The following is a 22,316-nucleotide window of genomic DNA, read 5'->3' on the forward strand; positions in this document are numbered from 1 at the left end:
GCTTTCACACACGCACACGCACATGCACACCCACGTGCACGTGCACACAAACACACACATGCTGGCAGGCTCCTGCATGCTCACACACATGTGCACACACACATGCCCGTGGACACACACGCACATGTACACCTGTACTTATGGACACACACACACATCCACACACACGTGCAACACACATATATACACATGTGTACACACACACACATGTATGTGTACACACACACACTCACGTGTACACACACATGTACATATATACATACACACATGTACTTATGTACACTCACACGTACACACACACAAACATGCACACACAGGTACATATGTACACACGCACGGACATATGTGTACACATTCACATGTACACACACATGTACATATATACACATATGTCCACACACATACACACATGTACATACACACGTACACACACATACACACAGATACACATGTAAACACACACACACACACGTTCACACACACACACACGTACAAACACACACACACACACATGTACACACACATGTACACACACACACATGTACACACACACACATGTACAAACACACACACACACACGTACACACACACACACACACACGTTCACACACACACACACGTACAAACACACACACACACACACACATGTACACACACATGTACACACACACACATGTACACACACACATGTACAAACACACACACACACACACACATGTTCACACACACACACACACACACACTCACTCACACCCCGCGGGGCACAGGGCCATGCCGGGGCACACACACGCCCTGTGCAGGTCCGTGGTCCGGGGGGCGCTGGGACCCAGCGGCGTCCCCGTTGCCATGGAAACCCGCCGGGCCCGCGGGGAAACGCGGAAACCGCCCCCGCTGCCGGGCTCGGGGGCCGCGGGAAGGAGCGGGGGGGGGCGGAGAGTGCAAGGAGGGATCGGGATCGGGGATTGGGGTCGGGGAGCGGCTCAGGGACCCCCGGGGACCCCCGGCCCAGCCTGGCGCAGCCCGGGGCCCTCGGCCATCCAGGCCCGCAGGGGGCGCTGCCCGGGCCGGCCGCCCCGTGCCGCTCTATCCGCCGCCCCGCAGTGTCGGCGGCACAAGATGGCGGAGGAGAGCAGCGTCTGCAGCTTCGTGTTCAAGAAGCGGGGCCGGGCCGCGGGCAGGGGCCGGCGGAAACGGCCCAGCAGCGACCAGGAGCAGGGTGAGGGCTGGGGGCACCCCGGGGGCGCGGGAAGCCGGGCCGCGCAGGGCCGGTGCGCTGTGGAGGCGAGGCAGGGCCTGGTGCCGCCCCCAGCGCTGCCCACACGGAGGGGCCCGGCCGCCCTCCTCAGCCTGTGTCCGTGTGGTACGGGGGGGGAAGGACCCCTGGAGCTGTGCTAGGGGAGAGTCAGGCTGGATTTCAGGAAAAGGTTCTTCCCCCAGAGGGTGGTTGGCACTGAACAGGCTCTCAGGGCAGTGGGCACGGCCCCAAGGCTGCCAGAGCTCCAGGAGGGTTTGGACAACGCTCTAAAGGACAGGATGGGATTGCTGGGGTGTCCTGGGCAGGGCCGGGGTTGGACTGGACAATCCTTGTGGGTCCCTCCCAGCTCAGGGTATTTATTCTGTGTGGTTCTGTGACCCTTCCCGGTGCCATGGGGGGTGAAGGGCTCTGCTCCGGGGGGAAGGTTCCTCCGGCCTCCCGCGGCTGTCCCCGGGGGGAGGCTGCCTCGGGCCTGCCCCCGGCAGAGCGTCAGGCCGGGCTGTCCCCGCAGAGAGCAGCGGGGAGGAGGGCAGCACGGTGGTGAGGAAGGAGCGGCGGCGGGAGACCCCCAACCCCATGATCCAGAAGGTAAGGGGAGCGCCGAGGGGGCACGGCAGGGCCTGCCAGGCTCCAACCAGGCCCAGTGCTGGGCCCTTCCACCCCCAATCCCTGCAATGCCGCCCCTCAGACCCGGAGGTGCACCAGGGAGAGGCCGGAGTACGCCCCGAGCAGCAGTGAGGACGAGGACCCTGCCAAGGACATTGGGGTCACCTACAAATCCACCAGGTCGGCGGTAAGGACGGGCAGCAGGGGGCTGGGGTGTCACCTCAGTGGGACACCCCAAATCCTCTCTCTCCCACACTTGAGAGAGAGGATTTGTGAGTGTGGGAGCAGCCATTCCCTCTTTTTTATCTATGGATGCACTCCTCTGTCTCAGCAGCCAAGCACCCTGTGCTAGGTTTATTCTGATAGTCCCTCCTTCCATTGGGGGCCATCAAAGGTTGGCCTGTCCCTCCTAGAGGTGGGAATTAAAACCCCAGGATGCCACTGGATTTGCCCAACATTGCACAGAATGTTCAGGAGAGGGAGCACTTGGATCAGCTTTGCCCAACTGCTGGGTTTGTGTTTTCAGTGTGGGACCACTTTCCTTCCCAAGGAATTCGAGGTAACTTAGAAGGTGCTCCTGTCTTTGTCCCTGTGATTCCTGATGGAGTAAAAGCTGTAGAGAGGTCATTGGTTTCTTGGGGTTGATGGGTGGCATGTCCAGCTGGGCTGGAGAGAAATCAGCTGTGAAGTTTGGGCACAGCTCAAATTGCTCTCCTCGGTAGGTTTTACTCTTTGTTCCCTCTTGATCCAGTGACATTTTGCCCATCAGTATCAGCCTGGGCAGGATATCAGTAGGATTAGAAGATATCCACATATGTTCCTCTTCAGAGCTATTTCCTTACTGTGTGTTCTCTGTGTAAATAGGAATAATTCCTGGCTGTCCTCAGGCAAAGCTCAGGGTCAGGCTGAGGTCTCCTTGTCACATTAGAGACAAATATGAAAATAACCTCATGCTGTGATTATTCACTGCTTTAAGGTGCTCCCAAAGGGCTCTTTGTTTGCCCTCCTTGTTGGAGAGCATGGGAAGGGACAGGAGGAGGTGACAGCTTTGGTCTCCAGAAGCTTCTGGCACCCAAATTGGATTTGTGTTTAATTGAGGCTGGCTGTAATTATTCTTCGGTTTCTGTGCAGCTGTTCTTGAAGATCTGATAAAACCTAGGAAGAGGTGTCTGTTCAGTCCATTACAGAGGAATCTAAACCAGATCAGTGTTAAAACTGAATTTTGGCCGCCCCCAGCTAGGTCAGAAGTTCAGATGTGACATCCCGTGTGTGGGCAGGAGGGTCCTGTGGTTGAAGTGTTGGGTGTGGGAGACCTGAGTGCAGCTTCCAGCTGAGCTGGGACTGAGTGTGCAGGAGTAAAATAAGGCCAAGTGTTTCCTGACTGCAGCCTAAAATTTGGGAGCAGTGGGGAATTGGCCTCCAGCCCATGGGGGATTCTCCCTGGCAGGTGCCAAGGGATGGCAGAAACTGATGGAAGGTAAATCAGGTGTGTCCAGTTCTTGCTCTTTGACAACCCTTCAGGCAGCCAGGGAGCTCCCTGCCTTGTCCAGGTTTTCCCTCCACTCTTGTCACAAGTTTTCCTTGCTTTTCAGAAACCTGTTGGCCCAGAAGACATGGGAGCCACAGCAGTGTATGAACTGGACACGGAGAAGGAGAAGGATGCCCAGGCCATCTTTGAGCGCAGCCAGAAAATCCAGGAGGTGAGTCAGCCTTGCTCTGAGGAGCTGGTGCTCTGCAGCAGGAGTGCCTGTGCTTTACTCATCCCCTTCTGCACACCAACAAGAGTTGGAGTCTCTACTTCCCTGGAAGCTCGAAAAACCAAGAGTGCAACCCTTGCAAATAGGGGAATCCTGTGGCTTTGTTGGCATCTTGGTGTTAAGGAGGGCAGGGCAGGAAGGGAGGCTGGTATCAGAGTGGTGACAGCTAACCTGTCATGAAGCTTTCCTGATCCTAATCACCTCTTCTTGCTCTCCTAGGAGCTGAGAGGAAAGGAAGATGATAAAATTTACCGTGGCATTAACAACTACCAGAAGTACGTGAAGCCCAAGGACACGTCCATGGGAAACGCCTCTTCGGGAATGGTCAGGTGGGTTGGGATGAGCCTGGGGGAACTGGGACCATCCCAAAGGCACCTGTTTGGGGCTTGAACTTTGCTGTCACTGCCAGTTTCTGTTTGTCTGACAGGGCTGGTGCCTGGTTCTGGCCAGGCCCTGCTCCAGGGCTGCTGTGCAGGCACCCTGAGCCTTCTCTCCCCTTTCAGGAAAGGCCCCATCCGTGCTCCAGAGCACCTTCGGGCCACGGTGCGATGGGACTACCAGCCTGACATCTGCAAGGACTACAAAGAGACGGGGTTCTGTGGCTTTGGGGGTGAGTGGGTCGTCCCTGCAGCTGAAACAGTGATGCACCAGGTCTGCAAAGGGATCCAGTGCAGCTCTGATCCCCTTTTGTGATGCTGAGACTGATTTACAGGCACTTCTGTGCAGGGCTGGGGTGTGATGCTGGTGCAGAGCTGTTCATGGAACATTCTTGTCATTTGTGCTGGCCCTCCTGAAAGCCCAGGGCCTCTAATTAGGGATTATGGGAGTCCTGGGAGGGACCCTTGAGATATCCCAGTGACCCACATTCCCACAGGTGTGTGGGCCCACCGAGGCCATGGGAGGGATGGGATTTCCTGTTCCTTATCCCACTTCCCACGTGTGTTAACTGCTGGTACTGTCCCTGTGGCACAGGGAGGATGATCCTCCCAGCCTGTCAACACTGAGGGATCCTGTACCTGCTCCAGGAGCTTGGCACTGCCCTGGAGCGGGGAGCAACCCACGTTTCACCTGCTGGGCAAAGCTCAGGAATGAACAGTGCTGGTAACACTGTGCCCTCCCAGCCTGGCTGTTGATTCCTCTTTTCCTTGTGCTGCTCAGACAGCTGCAAGTTCCTGCACGACCGCTCGGACTACAAGCACGGCTGGCAGATCGAGCGGGAGCTGGACGAGGGGCGCTACGGGGTCAACGGTACGGCCCCTCTGGGGGAGGAGCCACCACATCCTGCCTCTCATCGTGGATTTCGGTCTAGTATTGATCCAGCCCCTGGTGTGTGCAGTGTGAGACAGCAAAGGGCTCTTCATTCCAAAGCTGTGGAACTCCCTGCTGCAGGATAAGCTCAGAGCTGCTGCTTTTGGACCACCACTGACTCCACTCCAGAGGGTGATTTCCCCTGTTGCTCTGTGACAGGAGAGCCCTGCTGCTGTGTGGGTCTGTGGAGCTGGAGAGATGGGACCATCTGTCCCACGGATGCCCAGGAGCTGTGACCCTTCCCTGGGCACATCAGCTTTTCCCACTCAGTGCCCAGAGCTGTGGCCCAGGGTTCATGAGCGTTGCTGTGCAGCTCAAGGGGAGGAGGGTGTTCTCTGTTCAGTTGGAGCCAGAGTTTTGGTGGCAGCTGGTTTGGAAGAAAGTCTAAAAAACATGAGGGGGCTGGAGGATGTTTCTCTTTATAGCAGTGAGTGGGTGAGGTAGAAAGGAATTTGCTCTTGTGAGATGAGCAACAGGCCCGCTGGCTCATTAGCCCTAATTATAGCCCAGGCCCACATGTGTTACTGACATCAGCAACACCCAGATGCCAGAGCTCTGTTCTTTCCAGCACAGATTCAATCCCACCTGCTGTGCTCTCCTCATATTATTTCATGCCCCACACATGGGCTGGGCTGGCTGCTCTTGCTCTGGTCTGGTTCACTCTCTCTTCTGCAGACGAGGAGAACTACGAGGTGAGCAGTGATGAGGAGGACATGCCTTTCAAATGCTTCATCTGCAGAAGTTCCTTCAAGAACCCCGTGGTCACCAAGTGAGTGGTGGTTTGGCATGAGGAGCTATGTGTGCTGTGGATTCAGCTCATGAGTCGCTCACTGTTGAGGCAAACACTGCCCACAGGCTGTGGGTGGAACCTGCTTGTTGTCTGCCATGGCTTTCTGGTGGGTGGGGAAGTCCTCTGAGAACCAGGGAGCCTCATAGCTGCATCTGGAGCATCCCCTTGGAAGGGATCTCAAGCCCTTGTTCAGGCACTTCTTGGATTTTCACAGATGCTGACTCGTTACATAATTTTTCTCCTCAACCTTGGGATTTTGTCACGCCTTCATTCCTCCTGGAATGGCACACTGCACTGCCTGAGCAGAGAAATGGGAGAATGGGGAAGCCAAGAGCTTGGTGAGGAGGAGGAGGAGGCTGAGGGCAGCCCTCTCCCACACTGCTGGCTGTCCTGGTACCTGTGTCAGAAGAGGTCACTGGTGGCTCTGTGCTGTCACTCCACATCAGTGAAGCAGTGCCAAAACACCTTCACTGGGACAGGGATGCAGGGGAAGCTCTGCCTGGAGCTCACTTTTGCTCCCCCTGGGACCAGCAGTCTGATTTTTGCCTGCAGGCCACAGTGGTTGTGTTTGGTGACTGGCAGTGAGCCCTGTGTCTCCCTGCAGGTGTAGGCACTACTTCTGTGAGAGCTGTGCCCTCCAGCACTATCGCAAATCCCAGCGCTGCTACGTCTGTGACAAGCAAACCAACGGGGTCTTCAACCCAGCAAAAGGTAACACACACCTGGGGAGAGACCTTCCAGAGCAGCAAAGGCACCAGCTCCTGATGGATCTTCTTGGTGCTGGGCCTGGCCCTGGAGCTGAGAGCTCTTGGCTGCCAGCAGAGCTTTATTAGTGCCAGGAGATATTAAATCATGGCCTGGGAGGCTCAGTGGGTGCAAAATGAGGGTCTGTGCTTGCCCTTGGTGTGGAAATTCAGGGAGTGGGCTCTGGAGAGGGAAGGGGGATGTGCCAGGGGAGCAGCTTGTCCCATCAGTAAGGCAGTGATGGAGGGACTGTCCAGGTCGTGCCTGGACTCAGCCAACACCGGATACCTCTGAGCTGAGCCTCTGCAGGCAAAGGATCTTCGGTAGCTGCCCTGGTTCTGGGTGTTCACAGGACCTGGCTTTGGTGTGGGACAGCCCCTGCACCTCTCACCTCATCCTGCCTGTTCCTGTTTTTCAGAGCTCATGGCAAAACTGGAAAAACACAAAGGGGAGGAAGAGGAGGAGCAGTCAGACCACGGCGAGGATCCGCAGTAGCAGAGCACCCTGTTTTGTATATAACTGAATAAAGCTTTTGTAGGATAAAAAAAAAAAACCCTCACAGCTGGAGCCAGGGGTTGTGTATCCAACCAGCAGCTACTGGAACAGTGTCCAGCTGTGCTGGACTCCTTGTTTGCTGCTCTGGCAGAACAGGTAAGGTCAGGCTCCGAGTTGTGGCTGAGTGGAGCTGTTTGCTACCCCCAGGACCCCAATGCACCCGGGGAAGGAGATGCTGAAAGCTGAATGTTCAGTTCATAACTCACTGCTTCTGGCCAAGGGGCTGCTGTTCACTCCTAATTCTGCACTGAGCCTGCTGCTGTGTAAGCATAAAACTCTCCAAGTTAATTTAAGTCCATAAGCTCTGAGCATGGAGCAAGCTGCAAGCAGGGACAGGGATGAGAAATATGAGCTGGCATCAAGTTCATCCTTCACCCTAAAAATGCTAACTCGGGAGAGCAGGCTGGGGCACTGCAGGTATTGGGGATTTATGCCCTCCTGTCTTGGTTACTAGAACTTGTGAGGGATGGAACTTCAGTGGGCAGCACAGCTCCTGAATCTGCCCTGTTTGTGAGAAAACCCAGCCCCCAACCACCATTCACTCAGCCCCAAAGGTTTCATGACAAGTGGTACTGTGCTTTTTCTTGCTTTAAGTACCAGGGATTCAGCCCTGATAAGGATTTCTGCCAACTGCAGACTTCATAGCAAACCAAGAAATTAAGATCCACTTACTCTAATAAGATTAAATCAGGAGACAAACCTGATCCTGGGGAGGAACTGGGCCTGACCTTACAAACAGCCCTGTGCTGGGAGAAGGGTTTCACTGAAAGTTTCAGAAAAGAGCAAGTGCAGGTGTTTGCAGCTTCTTGATTTTGCTGAAATACGTCTTTGAAACATGAAGGCAGCTGCAATGAACTGGTGACCTGTATGGAGATAAGAGCAAGTGTGCACAGCCAGCCTGTGTCACCCTCTGATTCACTCCCATCAGCCTGCAGAAACAGCAGACTTAAAAAACAACTTCAGAAATATTTTATTTGTTTTGGCAAAAAACTAGAGTAACAAACTTTATCTGGGTTCAAGTACAGTTTATAAACACAAGAAGGACCCGTTGCCAGCACCACTACTCCCATCAACTGCACCTCCACAAAGATTCTCAGTGCTCCAATAAAGAGTAGACGACCTCCAGCACCAGTGATCCTTGGAAAAGTCAAACGAAAAGCCTTAAATACACCTCCAAAAAAACCCCAAACACCGAGGAATGGGGGAGAGCTGCCACAGCAGCAGGGCAGAGTCACACAGCCATGAATCACAGGGAGCCACGTGAGCAGCTTTTACCTGTCAGTCAGTCAGGGAAGGCAGAACAGCTCTGGTGATGGAGGGGTGAAGTTCAGTTCTGTACAGGAGTCATCAGCAAGAGGATTTAGCAGGAAAATCAACTTACTGTTCCTCTCTGCCAGGGTAAATCACTAAGAACAAGCTGGTAAGAGTGCTGTGTGCTGTGAAACCAGCCCAGACAGCATGAGGTTCAGCTGGATGGGGATAAAAAAGCTGGTTGGTGGTACGGGCATCCACTGCTCTGGTGACAGAGGCAGCTGGGAGGGGAGGCTGGAAGGTCCTGTCTGACCTGGAGTTCAGAGTGCTCAGCATCGAGGGAGGAGTCTTCAAAAGCCCTCTCCAGAACTGGCAGAATCCAGTGCTGCAGAGGAATGCCCAATGCAGCAAGAGAGCCTGGAATGGCACCAGGCTGTCTTTGATCTCCCATTTTCCATCACAAAGCAGTAACTAAGAACATAATCCCTTTTGTCCCCATCAACACTTGCCCTGTGACAACACTGTAACAGGAATCTGACTAGTTCTAAGAGAATGCCCAAAACTAAGAGCTGCCCACCTCCCCTCAACTCTAAGGCACCCTTAAAAGAGAAAGAACCACAGAGGGTAGGGACATGCAGCCTCAACTGTGATAGGAGGAAGCCAGTGATTTTTAGAAACACATAAATAGAGACCATAACTACACAAACTCACTCAACCCCCTCAAGTGATCTACCAGTGCTCAGCCACAAGGGTGGGGGCTCTGGGCACTGCACCATCTGGAATACACCACAGTTCCTTGGGTTGATCCTTTCCCAGCTCAGGTCTGTCCATGTTTCCAGGCTACTTAAGTAAACAGGCAGTTGAAGTTCCTTCCCAAAGACCTGTAAACTCTTCTGTGTGTAACATTCATCAGCTTTTATGAGCAGGACCAATAAATACAATGTCCAGAAAGCTCCTCCAGAACTCGGTGTAGTCCCTGTTTTTTCTAGAATTCCCAGTCATCCACATCCAGCTGCTCCAGATTTGACACCAACCCAAAAATGCCGCTGGGATCCTGGGGCTGTGTCCCTTCCAAGTTGGTGATGGGGGTGACGGGGCGCAGGAGTTCCGGGAGCGCTTCGGACGCGCGGCGCTTGATCTGCACAGAGCGGAGAGAGCTCGGGTGCTGCTCCACCCCTGGGCAGCAACACCCGGCAGCAAACCCACAGATCACTCGTTTGGGGCTTGTGAAGGACCAGGTTAGAACTGCCTCGCCCCAGAACTCAACAGCCTGTGGGTGAAGAGCTGTTGTGACACATGGGACAGGCAGATTTACGACCCCTGTTCGATAAGAGATGCACGCCCAGGGGGATGAGAGGATCACCACTGCACACAGCCACCAAACCGACTCAGTCCTTCAGATCACAGAGAATTCAGCGACTCAACGGGCCCACCCTGGGTTCAGGGACACAGCAAGACAACTACAGCAAAGCCACTGTGCTTTACCTGCAGATAAATTAGTTCCTTACCTGCTTGAAAAAGGGGTGACTGAGCAGAGCGCCTGCGCTTGGCCTGTGGAAGGGAGGGAGAATCGAGTAAGCACACAAGAAAACATGTCAGCCTTTGAAGTCAGGTAGTAGAAGAAAAGACCAGTCCTTCCTGCCTCTCCCATTTCTCATTTATTGGGTATCCCTCTTTTGTCACCAGGAGCACAGTTATTAAGTATTTAATATCACATAATATTTTATGTGAGGTGAGTTCAACCTTTTTCTAACCCTCCAGTTACCTACTTGCTCCTCCCAACATCTGGCCAAGGACAGTTTCCAAGTACTGGGACATGCCAGAGAAGTCTGCCATGGCTATAGATGACCCTGCCCTCACTATAGAGGAAAATGCAGCTCTTGATCCCTTCCCATCATAATTCTCTGCTGGCTGAAGAGCAGAGTGATGGGAACTGGTAAAAGTGGTCTTACAGGGGCCAGAAATTCAAGTTGTTCAGTTTGTTTCCTTGATGTGCAGCACCATTTACTCCCCAAAGAAGGGTGTCAAGGAGTCCTTCAGGCTCTCTCATAGAAAGTGCTCCAAGTGTTAACACTGCTCTGTTTTACACACTTGGACCGCTCTCCCCAGTGGATGCAGCACCTCCTCCCTCCACCACACTTTGGGAAAGAAAACTTTGAGCTTTGCTGACTCCCACAGCTTAACCAGGTGTGAAGAGCAGCTTTCACCTGGCTTTACCTGAAGTCAGGGTTCCTCTGGAGGCACTGCTCCACGAAGTTATGGAAGTAGGTGGAGAAGGTGCGGAGATAGGGGTGCAGGGCTGGCTCTCCGTTGGCCGCTCGCACGGTGCTGATGGCCGTGCTCTCACCCATCCCATAATTAGCACTGGAACGGGACGTCTTCATAGTCAGCTCGTCAGCAGGAATTGTGGTGGTGTCCAGCAGGCAGGGAACGGTTCCATTCAGCTTCTCCAAGAGCATCTGGAAGAGCAGGGCACAGGCAACACCACAGACAGTAAGCAGGACAGTTGGGACTTCCCACTCACACAGGCACAGCACCCTTCTGTCCTCACATCCCAGCGAAGCACTTCCATGTGCCAGGGTGAAGGATGAGAAAGGAGCAGCTTCCAAACCTCACCTGAGTGGAAGGCATGTCTTTAAACGGGACGTGTCCATTTGCCAGCTCACAGGCCGTTATCCCCACGCTGTAAATGTCAGATTTTGCATCGTAACCCTGGAGGTTCTACACAAAAAAGGAAAAGAAAGATTAGCCCTGAGGACCTGGATGTGATTGACTGGGCAATACTCATGATTTGATATGCAAGTCAGCAAACCCAGATGATTAGAGCAGGAACAGTACAACCCACAGACAGACTGGTTTATTGTGCTGGGGTGTTTTGGTTTGTTAAAACACACAGTTAAGGGCAACTGCAGTTGTGCAACTGCAATCAGCCAGCTGGTAGGGTTGGCATCTGCCTTGGGGTAACTGGCACCTGATGTGACCCTTTCCTAATGAGACAATCTGTAGAGGTACCTACAGTTAAACTATTTACTCAAATAGATAACTTTGTCAGAGTTTCCCTGCACCCACCCCAAATCTGTTCCCTCTAGTCTCTACCCTTCCTTTTCCTTGCATTTAAACACCTTTTTTCTGTTCAGCAATTTCCCTTTCCAACAGGAATACAAGTTTCCCCTTGCTAGGGGGTCACTTTCTGAGGTAATAAGGACAGAAAAAAAGGACAGCTCATCAAGCTCATCACAACAAAAAGTGACTCCCTGGGTTTTGTCATGTCCCCCCTCCCTACACCCCCTGAAGGTGCCCTAACAACTCAGAATATTACACAGAGATGCCACAGATCACTAAGCACGAGCAGGTTTTTTTAAACACACCTGCTGCAAGACCTCAGGACTGAGCCAAGGCAGCACTTTGATGCTGTACTTGGGGAAGTCATGAACAACTTTGAGTCGCTGCCCGTGGTTGATCATACTCAGGTTACTCCTCAGGCCAGAGAGGTACACCTTCCCATCCACAGAGATCAGGATATGGCTGGCTTTGACACTCCTGGGAAAAGAAGGGAAAAACAGTCAGATTCTCTGCCTTTACTTCACTGGACAGCTCAATGCACAGGACAACACCTGATCAGCCTCCTACCAGGACACTGAGACTCCTAAACAACCATCCTGGGACCACTTCTACAAACATTAATGGGACTCTCTTCACCCCCTTTGTATGTTCCCAAAGAATGTTTCTGTGGCAAGGAGAAATGCAGGACTAAAGCTTATGGACTGTGATTTCAGATACAGTGGTCTTTGGGATAAATTTGTTCCACAGTGACACTTCCCTGCAGCTCAGTAAGGTCAGTGATATCATCTCCCATGAGTATCAAACTGATTTGCTCCAACAGCAAATACAAAACTTAATGTGTTCAGTGTCTCCTGAGCCATCCTCTCTGCTCTACTCTGAGCAGTATTTCCAAGAGCTTCCAAAAGAAGGAAAATGGATCAATTTATTTTTTAATACCTATGTACATAGCCCATGTGGTGGATGTAGTCAAGTGCTTTCAATACACCTTGGAGGATATATGCAATGGCCAGTTCACTCATCCCATCCATAAAATGGGTACAGATCAGATCTTTTGCAGAGCCTAAAAAGAAACAAAACACCACCTGTCACAACAAAAGCCCCAAGGATACTTCACCTCTTCCACTTCATTGCAGTTCACACAATATGATGGTGAGACAAAGGTACCCCCTCTCCACCTACCATAGGCCATGAAAGATGTCACAACCCACAGCTCATTGTCAGCTATGAAGGTTGCTTTGTATGGCACGATGTTCGGGTGGTTGAAGAGCTTGGAAACATGAAGTTCCCCCTGAAATAAAAAAAAAGAGTTGTTTTGATTAGGTTTGGTAAATGCAGAAACATGGCTGCAGTGTTGATAAGCACAGCTGTAGCTGTCTCTGTCCTCTCCTCAGCTGCCATCGTGGGTTGGTGTTACCTGCAGGAACGTGACCATCTCGTTTGTGCAGGCCTCCAGGTTCACCCTTCTGACTGTGACGTACTCTCCTGTGGGTTTATACCTGGCCAGGTTCACAACCATCAGGTCTTCAAAGCCTCTGCCTGAAAGAAAAGGCATTAAAGCTTCAGCAACACCTCTGGAACCACACCCCTCTGGAGAAATCCTCCAGCCCTTGACCCTTCTAATCATCTTTACACTCATTTACTGAAACTATTCTTGGCCTTGTGAAAAAGAGTAATCATTCCATCAGATTCCACTTTCCTTGGCAGGTATCCCATTGAGAGGAATCCTCCTGGCCAGTAATATTATCCTGTCCTTCAAATTCAAGACTGAGGTAGAAATAAAGTGATTAAGAACACCAAGGACAGGTTTCAGGTTGCTTCTGCTGACTGTACTGCACCCCCAGTATCATTAACCCACCTCCCAGTTGAAAACCTTCAGGACTGGCATCTCATTTTTTATTCAAGTGAGTTTAAAATCAAAGATGACAGACACCTAATGTCAAAAATAAGCAATCAATCAAGAAAAGGCCAACAGTCTGTCCAAGTTGTTTTCTCTGCAAAGCAGATTCTGATCCTCCAGCCCTCCAGAATTACCTATGATGGTGAGCAACTCATAGCAGCTGCTGTCTGGAAGGAAGTTGCTCATGGTGTCCCTTTTAGGGGAAGAAGCTATCGACTCGGAGCTCGCCTCATTTGTCTGGGGGAAAAAAGGAAGTCAGGTCAAAAGAAACCAAGATCACCTGCTGGAAAAATCATCTGTGCCTTACATCATCACACACCTCAAAACAATGGCAGTACTGAATACAGAAGAGGATTTAATTGCTGTTATAATGCTCTTAAATAGTCATTTATCAACTGAAATTCAGGAGATGCCTCATTTCAGAAGATCCAGAGATCTGTGTTACCAAACAAGTAACAGGTAGGTTGTTAACCACTGTAAGCTAGAATTTATTCAGGAATATTTGGATAAAGCCAATTATTATTTCCCAGGAGAGCCTGAGCACTGCTTTAAGGTAACTGCCTTTCTCCCATGAGCTACAAACTCCTGTGCCACCATCCTGTTGCCTGAGCAAGAGCCAAAGGGAAGCTTGTTCCCAGCACTTCCCTTCACCGTGGCAGTTCCTGGTGGATGCTGGAGCTCCTGCTTTTCACCTGCTCACCTGGGATAAGCCCAGCACAGCTGAAGCTGCTTAGCTGAATGGCACAAGGGATGAAGAAAATCAGACACATGTGAAAAGAGAAGCTCCAAATGAAAGCAAAAACTGCAAAGCATTAGTGCTTACAGAAAAAAAAAAAGGGGGGGGAAAAAGGGATAAAAAAGCCCCACCAGCACATGGGGAAGCAGCACTCCCAAGCCAGTCAGCTTTCCCTCACTCCATCTGACATAAAGCTTTCTGCCTTATTTACAGACACATAAATCTTCCCAAGCAGGATTTTGCAGATGATAAACTTCAACATTCTTACAAAGCTCCTTTATGCCTTCCAACTCCCTCAAATTCCAAAGCCACCAGGAATGCATCCAAATGGGGATTAGAATTTATTTGGTGTCTAAAATCGCATTTAGTTATCTCGAATTTCCAGCACATTAACTCCTCCTGACATTTGGAACGTCAGCTCAATTTTTCCACCTCGTTCTTCATCGACAGCAAATGCCCTTTATCAGACCTTCTCTCATGGTGCATGAAGCAGAAGAGGTTTGTGCCTTTTCCTAGTGCAACAGCAAACTCCCTTTTTTATTTCCATCACTGAAAGATGGAAACAACCCAGTGACAGCTGAAAAACAAGGAACTTCCTGTTCTACCCTCAGCACGGGGTAAAAGCAAAGAGCACAGACAGGAATTGCTGAAAATTACCTCTGGGTCCCCAGGTGTACTTTGGGAGTAAACTGAAGTGTCACACTTCCCAGGTTCCACCTTTTCAACTGGCTATGAACAGCACACTGCCTGCCTTTAAAATATTTTTCCAGTAAGGGAAAAGGTAAAAATTAAGATTTGTGACCAGTGCTAGGGTATAACTTCAGCTCAAACAACTCAGTCCTGTCTCAGGACCAGCACTCTCAAATCCTTTCCCCTAGTCCTAAGGCTACAGTGCTGTTCCTTGGCTCAGAACAGGCAGCAACTTCCCACTCAGGATTTCAAAGTTCTGCTGAAGAGGCCTGTCAGTTCTGATCCCAATTGTATCATTCATCACTTCTTGCAGCAATTTCACACAGTCCTGCCAGCAGCCACATTGCCAGGAGAGACACACAGGCAGATGGAAACCTCTGAAGCAGAAAGGCACCACCAAGGAGATGGAAGCAGGAGGCTGGGAAGCAGTTATGGAGAGGTGACAGCTGGTGGGACACTGAGCAATATGTAAGTGGTTTGCTTTATTAAAGTCCACTCCAGACAGAGCATGAGCCAACAAAACAGATGCAAAGAATTAAATCAATTTAATCTTATTAATGGTGTAGGCTGTACAGTAATGGAAAGATGCTGTAAATTCTCTTTTGAAGTCTTCCAGTAGGAGGTCTTCACTCACCTCTCCTCATGTTAGCAGTGACCAATAACAGAGTTAATGCAAAAGGAGCTCTACCAGGAACTTATTGACACCATACAAGAGTTTAAAAAAAAGAAAGTTAAACTGAAATGTCATTTATGAGATACTGCAAAAAGCTCCTCAGTGGTTTCACACGGGGTAACTTTTGGTGTATGGTCAAAGGCAAAAGCAGCTTTATGGCCCAGCATTCACTCAGAGCTGGCTTTACAGCTCCTGGAGCTGATTTTAATTTGAGATAGATTTAAAGGAAATTAACCTTTGAAAGGCAACTACTGGTATAAATGCCACAGCACAATCAGTTATGTGATGCTTGCAAGGATCTGCATTTGCCAAGTGACATTCCTCTGAGTTAGGAAGAGGGAATATCAGTTTTGTTCTGCTGCCTTCCTCTCCACCTCCTCATTCCCTCACTCACTTGCAGCACAAGCAACAAAAATTTTCCTCCCACCCCTCTCCCCAAATTATTTACTTTTTTCTACAGCCTTGCTGGGAAAAAAAAAGGCTTTTATTTAGATATAAAATTCAAAATGAGAATCAGTAAAAGTGTCCAAACCCCAAGTGAATACTTTAACAAAACCAAAACAGATGCTAATCTCAACTTGCTTCCAGCCCAGCATTTGTGTAACACTCAGCCATTTCAAAAAGGTGTGAATGTACTCCATGTTAGACAAAGCATTCCAAATACAGCTCCTATTTTCAGCTTTGTTTGTGCCAGTAAATTACAGACACTGGCACAAAAATCAATTATAAGAAGCTTGAACTGACACAGTTATAATCAAATCACACTTAATTCATGTTTGTAATTAACTTAAACTAGAGCAACACCTGCACAAGGAGATGTTTCAGTGTGTTGTGGGGAGGTGGGGAATCATTCTGACAAAAATATTGTCTTGTAAGTTGTGCTATTTTATGTGCTCATTATGAACCAGAGAGTGATCAGGTCCTGGAGAACAAACACCACCAAGGTGAAGCTTTCAACTGCCACATTTTGGCTGCACATTTTTGAACACCCCAAGGCTGGGAGTGATTTTACTTTTTAGGAGGCAAATCAGGCATGGAATTGGCTCTGAAAATGACCACCAAACTAACCCCTTCCTTCATTCTCTGAAGAATCAGATCCAAATCACCTCAAAAAGAGACCCTGGAGAGGCTGTGGGGAGAGGGGATGATGACACCAACACAAATCCAAGAGACTTGAGTTTAAATGTTTTGGCTGATCACAGAAGAGTTTGAAAACCACACACCAAAATCTCCACTCCAGGGTGAAACCTGCTTCCATACTTGTAGAGCTAAATACAGAGATGAGATATATAACTAAGATAAAAAGAAAAATCAAACTTCCACAAGGAATAATCTCCATGCAATGAACCACAGCACCACAGCCTGCACAGGTCACTTACTTTTCTCCGAGAGTCACCCGGAGGCTGCTCTGGAGTAAAGAAATTAATTGTTCACCATGTTGTGTTCAACAGACACCCGTTAAAATATAGCTGGAAAACTGAGCAAACAACCCCACATGGCACTTTCTGATACCACATACACACGATTCTTTGTTATTATTTAATTTACATAAAATTTCAATACACATACGGGAATTAAAGAGATTCAAACAGTGCTACTGTTCATATATTTGACAGAAATGTAAGGTGGCAATTTTTTTAATTATAGCCCTAAATATCCTTCTGCCATGTCCCTGCTCATGGCAGGGGGGTGGACTACATGATCTTCAAAGGTCTCTTCCAACCTAAACTCTTTATGATTCTAAACACATTCAGAGGTGACACTTAAATGCAGAAGAAACTACTGAAAACTATTCAAAGCAACAAAAATTCCTCCACTCCACCTGAAAGCTCAGGGTCTAGGACATATTTCCTACACTGATTTTTTCCATGTCATTGATCAGGAATTCTGCATCCTAGTGGGCAATTTGGGGTTTTATGCACAAGGCAGAGCACAAACCCATCAGGTCTCTGAAGGCACACTGGGGAGCCATCAGCAGTTTCAAAATCCACTTTTACTCAGAAAATCATAGTTAACTTTACCAAACCCCAGATCCACCTTTAGCATAAGAAAAAAAAAGGGGTTATGCTGAGAAATAGTACAGTAATCAACATGGAATTGATTTCCAAAGGACAACACTTCCACATTAAATTTCTGTGCTTTGCCAGCCTGAATAACCAGACCTGGTGCTACAACCAGATTTAATCACCTCTTTTAGTGTTAAGATACATCTTTACTACCAAATTAACAGACCTTGCAGCTAAAATAAAACATTTCTAACAATGTCATCTTAGGAGAGCAGAGAACTTACCTCCAAACAGCTCGAACTCTCTTAAACCCTCAACAATGAACTTCTCAGACACCCAACGCTGAAAGACAGAAAAATCCTCCACACAATCAGTTATTCCAGCTGGAGACGAGTTTCTTTTCCCCCCTTCCCCAAAAAAACCCACAAGAGAATCATGTAACTTCAGTAATTATGGAACTGATTTGCTGCATCATCAGTTATATCCTTACTCTGGACAAGGACATTCCCTTTTTGGGACAACCCACCGCTGTTATTCCCAACCAACATGCACTAAAATGCAGTAAAATTAACATCATTTTAATAAATTCAAACAAGTTTTTATACATGCACATACAGCAAAAATTACCAACATGCAACTACTCCCTTTTACAGGCAAATAAATTGGGTTTTAGGGTATAATAGGTGTTAAAAAAAAAAAGCTTTCACAATTTACAATCTTAGAAGATTTAAGTATTTTGGTTATATGTCTATTGGTTAGAACATAAAGGTTCTAAAGCTGTTGTTCTCCTCCAGAATTCACGTTTGAAATTTCCCAGCATTAGGTTCTACCACTATCCAACACTGTAATTTCAAAGAAAGAAAAATATCTACACACATAATAAAAAACAGAATATGCAATTTTAAGCTAGCAGAGTATTGATCACGAAGTTAGCATTAAACAATAAATCACAAACATTCCCAGGGTAGCATTTGTCTACTTGGCAAAATAATTTAAAAAACAGCTCATGTTTTTTAGCACAAGGGGAGCCAGTCCTAGAAAGCACCAACGAGTGTTTAGGTTATAGTAGCTCAAAACTTGTCTTTAACAGTACCATTTTAAGGCATTAAAAGTGATTGTGCTGCAGGAAACCTCCTCACTTAAAAAAGCAGAATCAAACACAGCTGCTGAGTTTAGCTTTGCAAGCAAAGTGAAGGGAAAAACAAACACAAACGGGTGACACAGGTGAGGCGGCCACTTCTTAAAGAAAAGCTGAAAATAAACAGCATTATGGTCCTTTTTCTTCATTACAAGGCCCACTGCAGCCCCGCTGCACGCCAAGGAGATACGTGTGCAGCAATAAATCCTTCGGCACAGTGTTTTTTAACCAGCGCTGGCCGCGCACCCATCCCCGCCCTATAATTAACCCCGTAATTAAGTTTCCCTGCGCTCTCACGGTGCTCTCCAGGCCCGGCCCCCTCTGCACAAAGCGCGAGGCTCGTCAGTACCGGCTCGAGGGAAGCTGGGAGGTCTTCAACACTCACCCTAATGCGCTCGGGTTTACTTACAAGGAAAGACATGGATCCGCCGCTGTGGGACCGCGCGCAGCAGAAAGGGCGGGACACCTGCGGGAAACACAGCGGAGCGGCCAAGTGTCACCCCCGGCACCCCCGGGCAGCCCCCGGCCCCTCACGGACCCGCAGCCCCGGTAACCACCGCCCGGAGCCCTCACAAAGCACCGAGACCCCTGAATCCCCCCAGGCCCCTCACCCGCCCTGCCCAGCAGCCCCGGCCCGGGAGGGCCTCAGGGGAGCGGTAACCCCGGTAACCACCGCCCGGTGCCCTCACAAAGCACCGACACCCCCGAACACCCCCCTTGGGCCCCTCACGCGGCCCCAGGTGAGCGTTAACCCCGGTAAGCACCGTCAGGAGCCCTCACAAAGCACCCATATCCCGAACACCCCCCGGGGCCGCTCACCCGCGGCCCACACAAAGCACGGACACCCCCGATGTCCCCCTGAGCCCCTCACCCGACCCCAGCGCGGGAGGACCCCAGGGGAGCGGTGACCCCGGTGAGCGCCGCCCGGAGCCCTCACAAAGCCCCGACCCCTCCCCGGGTGCCCCCCCCGGGGCCCCTCACGGACCCCTCAGGCTGCGGCCGCCGCTCACCGGCGGGACGCGCTGCGCGTGACGTCACCGCGCCGGCGCGCGACGCGCGGGACGTCACGGCCGTGGCTCCCGCGCGAGGGGGCGGGGCAGGAGCCGCCGCCATGTTGGGTCCGTGAGGGGGCGTGAGGGGGAGCGAGGGGTCCCGCGCTCCGGGGCAGAGCGCTGACGGCTGGGGCCGAGCGGCTGCAAAGCGGCTCTGCCGGTGCTGGTTGACAGCAGGCTGAACGTGAGCCAGCGTGTGCCCGGGTGGGCAAGAAGGCCAAAGGCACTTCTGGCTTGTGTCAAATAGAGCGGCAGAAGGACCAGGGAAGTGATTCTTCCCCTGTTCTGGTGAAGCCACACCTCGAGTCCTGTATCCAGTTCTGGGCCCCTCAGTGCAAGGAGATTTACGGGCCCGAGCGTTTCCGGGGAAGGGAACAGAGCTGGGAAGGGGCTGGAGCAGCAGGAGCAGCTGAGGGAGCTGGGGGGGCTCAGCCTGGAGAAAAGGAGGCTCAGAGGGGACCTTCTGGCTCTGCAACCCCCTGACAGGAGGGGGGAGCCGGGGGCGGTCGGGCTCTGCTCCCAGGGAACAAGGGACAGGAGGAGAGGGAACGGCCTCCAGCTGGGCCAGGGGAGGGTCAGGTTGGACATCAGGAAGAATTTTTTCCTTGAAAGGATTGTCAGGCACTGGAAGGGGCTGCCCAGAGAGGTGATGGAGTCCCCACCCCTTGGAGGTGTCCAAGGAAGGACTGGCCGTGGTGGTCAGTGCTCTGGGCTGGGGACAAGGTGGGGATCAGGCACAGGGTGGGCTCGATGATCTCAGAGGCTTTTTCCAGCTTCTCTGATTCCGTGGGTCCCTCAGTGACTGAGGCTGTGCTCCCACCAGTCCTCGGGCACAGGGAATCCACTCACCCACCCACTCTGCTCTTGCACCCACCCATAAATCCCATCCTTAAAGCCTGGGAGCAAATCCTCCATCTCCACCATCCCAAACCTGCACCAGGGGAGAGACATCTTCCTCCAGCCCTCCCCCAGCAACCACCACCCTCCCAGGGAGCAGATCCCAGGTGGAAGGAATCACTTCCACCACCCACCATCACAGCAGAGGGAACAGCAGCTCCTGGATGTTCAAAACCTACCCAGGACAAATGAGGCTTTGAGATCCTACTAAATGAAAGGAACACTGAGTCGAGCCAAGTAAAGTAGGCAAGTGGAGTGTTTCAATTATATTTTACTCTTTAGATTGTTCATTTGAATGTTCATATTACAAAATTAGCTGCCATGGCCCACAACTGGATGGGACTTCAGGAAAGCTGTCCACTTACTCAGAAGAGCACAAACTAGTAATTCCTTTCAAAGAACTCTGTGAAACAACACTGTATTAATCTTTAAAGCTAAATAGTGCTAAAATTTCCACATACTCTACATTAGTTTTGGTTTTAAATATTTTTACCAACCATTATAAAATGAATGTATTTGCATGTATCAGGTTACAGACATTTGCATTTCAATCAGGGTGAAGTATCCCATGCTGGAACAAGTTTAAGCAGTTGCTGTTTCAACAGCAGCTCTTTCTTATTGCCTCAGAACCAAGTTTGCACAAAGTATTGAACAAGAAAATGCAAGACATTGTTTCCCCACAAAACTGTTCAAAGTCTGTTACAAGCAACAATAAAATGCCTTCTGGATAGGCAGCATTTATAAAATGCAGAGCTCTCCCAGCAAAGTGCTTGCACAGGGCATTCACTTCTTTCTCCCCATTTGGATTCAAAACCCTCAGGTGACCACTGAGCAGATGAAGAGGATAAATGTCCTCTGAAACGTTTTTTCTGGCTTGGGGACGTTGGCAATTGCAGGCACCTCACTGAATCTGGCTCCTGGCTGAAGTGAACTAGGCAGCAGCTGCTGGGATCAGGAGAAGTGTCTGAACTAAACCTGAACAGTTAAAACCACCCAAGGAAAGCTGGCTGAACTGCTAACTCACCATGCACTCGCTCCTGAAGGAACACTAAGCTGACATCACAGACTTCACACTGTGCCAAGCTTGCAGCATCCAAACCCACAGGTAGGAAGCTATCCATGTATTCCACTCCCTTGGTTCTAACCAGCCCTGTCTTATACATAAGCCAATCATGCCCACAGCTGACCTAATACTGCTTCAGGCCCTTGTTTGTAAAAAAAAGGAAAAAGAAAATAAAAAAATCACTTCCACTGGGCTTAAATCCCTGAAGAATCCATACTGTGTATGGAAGGCTCTAAGTTTTGTGCCTTGATGCAAATAAATGCACAGTAAGTGTTTATTGTGCAGTTTTCCTCCCCATTAAGTTTTCCCCCCCTTTCCCTCCCACTAACTAAACCCAAAGTTTAAAACCAAAGCATGAATATGTTACCAGCACACGTGGACAGGTTTACAATCTTCTGTTTTTAAAGAAGAAATGACAAAGAGCATTCAAGAATATTGCAATATTTTTTTTTGTTTGTTTTTTAAACAGACAAGTAGCAAAAAACTTTTTACCACCTGGAATAAGAACTGCCCAGACAGAGCTCTCCACACACACCTGCATGTTGCTGCAATACTTAAATAAGTAACACCAATGCAAGAACTTTTCTCTGAATGGCTACTAGAGTTCAAAGAAGCAGAGGATTATGGAGTTACGTAGGTCTTTGTACCCGTGAATCACAGTTCCCCAGGTGGCACCGAGACGCCTCTCACATGGCTTTCACTTTGATTTGCTTCATCTTCATCTGCTTCTTCTCCAGCTTCTTCTGCTCCCGCCGCAGAGCAGCTTCCTGTGGGCAAGGACAGGGCTGTGAATAAACATCAGGGATCTCCTCAAAGAGCAAGTGGAGCATTTCAG

At 50.0% G+C, this 22,316-nt stretch overlaps 3 protein-coding genes across 15 annotated transcripts in view; 1 reads left to right on the forward strand and 2 right to left on the reverse strand.

Annotated features, from left to right (window-relative positions):
• The first annotated feature begins 1,050 nt into the window (after nucleotides 1-1,050).
• LOC113957362 (E3 ubiquitin-protein ligase RNF113A-like) lies at nucleotides 1,051-7,014 on the forward strand. 2 transcript variants are annotated; one of them, XM_027664783.1, is made up of 10 exons: nucleotides 1,051-1,216; nucleotides 1,767-1,843; nucleotides 1,944-2,048; nucleotides 3,454-3,561; nucleotides 3,838-3,947; nucleotides 4,122-4,228; nucleotides 4,777-4,866; nucleotides 5,602-5,695; nucleotides 6,321-6,427; nucleotides 6,879-7,014. In XM_027664783.1, exons 1-10 carry the CDS (start codon nucleotides 1,117-1,119, stop codon nucleotides 6,953-6,955), a joined length of 975 nt encoding a protein of 324 aa, XP_027520584.1. In that variant the 5' UTR covers nucleotides 1,051-1,116; the 3' UTR covers nucleotides 6,956-7,014. The 2 variants fall into 2 exon arrangements, with proteins under 2 accessions (XP_027520584.1, XP_027520583.1); XM_027664782.1 differs by lacking the exon at nucleotides 6,879-7,014 and adding an exon at nucleotides 6,520-6,782.
• A 947-nt stretch (nucleotides 7,015-7,961) lies between these two features.
• STRADA (STE20 related adaptor alpha) lies at nucleotides 7,962-19,511 on the reverse strand. Of its 12 annotated transcripts, none has more exons than XM_027664775.1 (13): nucleotides 19,455-19,511; nucleotides 18,879-18,935; nucleotides 17,616-17,673; nucleotides 16,705-16,733; nucleotides 13,361-13,463; nucleotides 12,744-12,865; nucleotides 12,509-12,617; nucleotides 12,266-12,389; nucleotides 11,635-11,806; nucleotides 10,883-10,987; nucleotides 10,484-10,725; nucleotides 9,775-9,817; nucleotides 7,962-9,404 (listed from the first exon to the last, which is right to left on the reverse strand). In XM_027664775.1, exons 2-13 carry the CDS (start codon nucleotides 18,888-18,890, stop codon nucleotides 9,252-9,254), a joined length of 1,272 nt encoding a protein of 423 aa, XP_027520576.1. In that variant the 5' UTR covers nucleotides 18,891-18,935; nucleotides 19,455-19,511; the 3' UTR covers nucleotides 7,962-9,251. The 12 variants fall into 12 exon arrangements, with proteins under 12 accessions (XP_027520576.1, XP_027520571.1, XP_027520573.1 ...); XM_027664770.1 differs by having other exon boundaries at nucleotides 18,855-18,935; XM_027664772.1 differs by lacking the exon at nucleotides 19,455-19,511 and adding an exon at nucleotides 19,341-19,445 and having other exon boundaries at nucleotides 18,855-18,935.
• A 1,145-nt stretch (nucleotides 19,512-20,656) lies between these two features.
• The window catches only part of CCDC47 (coiled-coil domain containing 47), an 11,945-nt gene continuing 10,285 nt past the window's right edge, over nucleotides 20,657-22,316 (reverse strand). The window contains exon 13 of the mRNA XM_027664763.1: nucleotides 20,657-22,248. Coding sequence (XP_027520564.1) covers nucleotides 22,168-22,248 — 81 coding nt within the window. The 3' untranslated portion in view covers nucleotides 20,657-22,167. The remainder of the gene's footprint in view (nucleotides 22,249-22,316) is intronic.

The sequence above is a fragment of the Corapipo altera genome, unplaced genomic scaffold (genome assembly GCF_003945725.1).
Source record: "Corapipo altera isolate COAL_440 unplaced genomic scaffold, ASM394572v1 142, whole genome shotgun sequence".
In the NCBI taxonomy this organism is placed as follows: domain Eukaryota; kingdom Metazoa; phylum Chordata; class Aves; order Passeriformes; family Pipridae; genus Corapipo; species Corapipo altera.

Coding starts and splice junctions, on each gene's coding strand:
- LOC113957362 (XM_027664782.1), top strand. CDS start 1,117: ATGGCGGAGGAGAGCAGCGTCTGCAGCTTCGTGTTCAAGAAGCGGGGC. Junction 4,867..5,601: donor GGGGCGCTACGGGGTCAACG/GTACGGCCCCTC, acceptor TCTCTTCTGCAG/ACGAGGAGAACTACGAGGTG. Junction 5,696..6,320: donor AAGAACCCCGTGGTCACCAA/GTGAGTGGTGGT, acceptor GTCTCCCTGCAG/GTGTAGGCACTACTTCTGTG.
- STRADA (XM_027664770.1), bottom strand. CDS start 18,890: ATGTCTTTCCTTGTAAGTAAACCCGAGCGCATTAGG. Junction 10,988..11,634: donor GTCCTGAGGTCTTGCAGCAG/GTGTGTTTAAAA, acceptor TTTTTTGTGTAG/AACCTCCAGGGTTACGATGC. Junction 9,818..10,483: donor CAGAGGAACCCTGACTTCAG/GTAAAGCCAGGT, acceptor TCCCTTCCACAG/GCCAAGCGCAGGCGCTCTGC.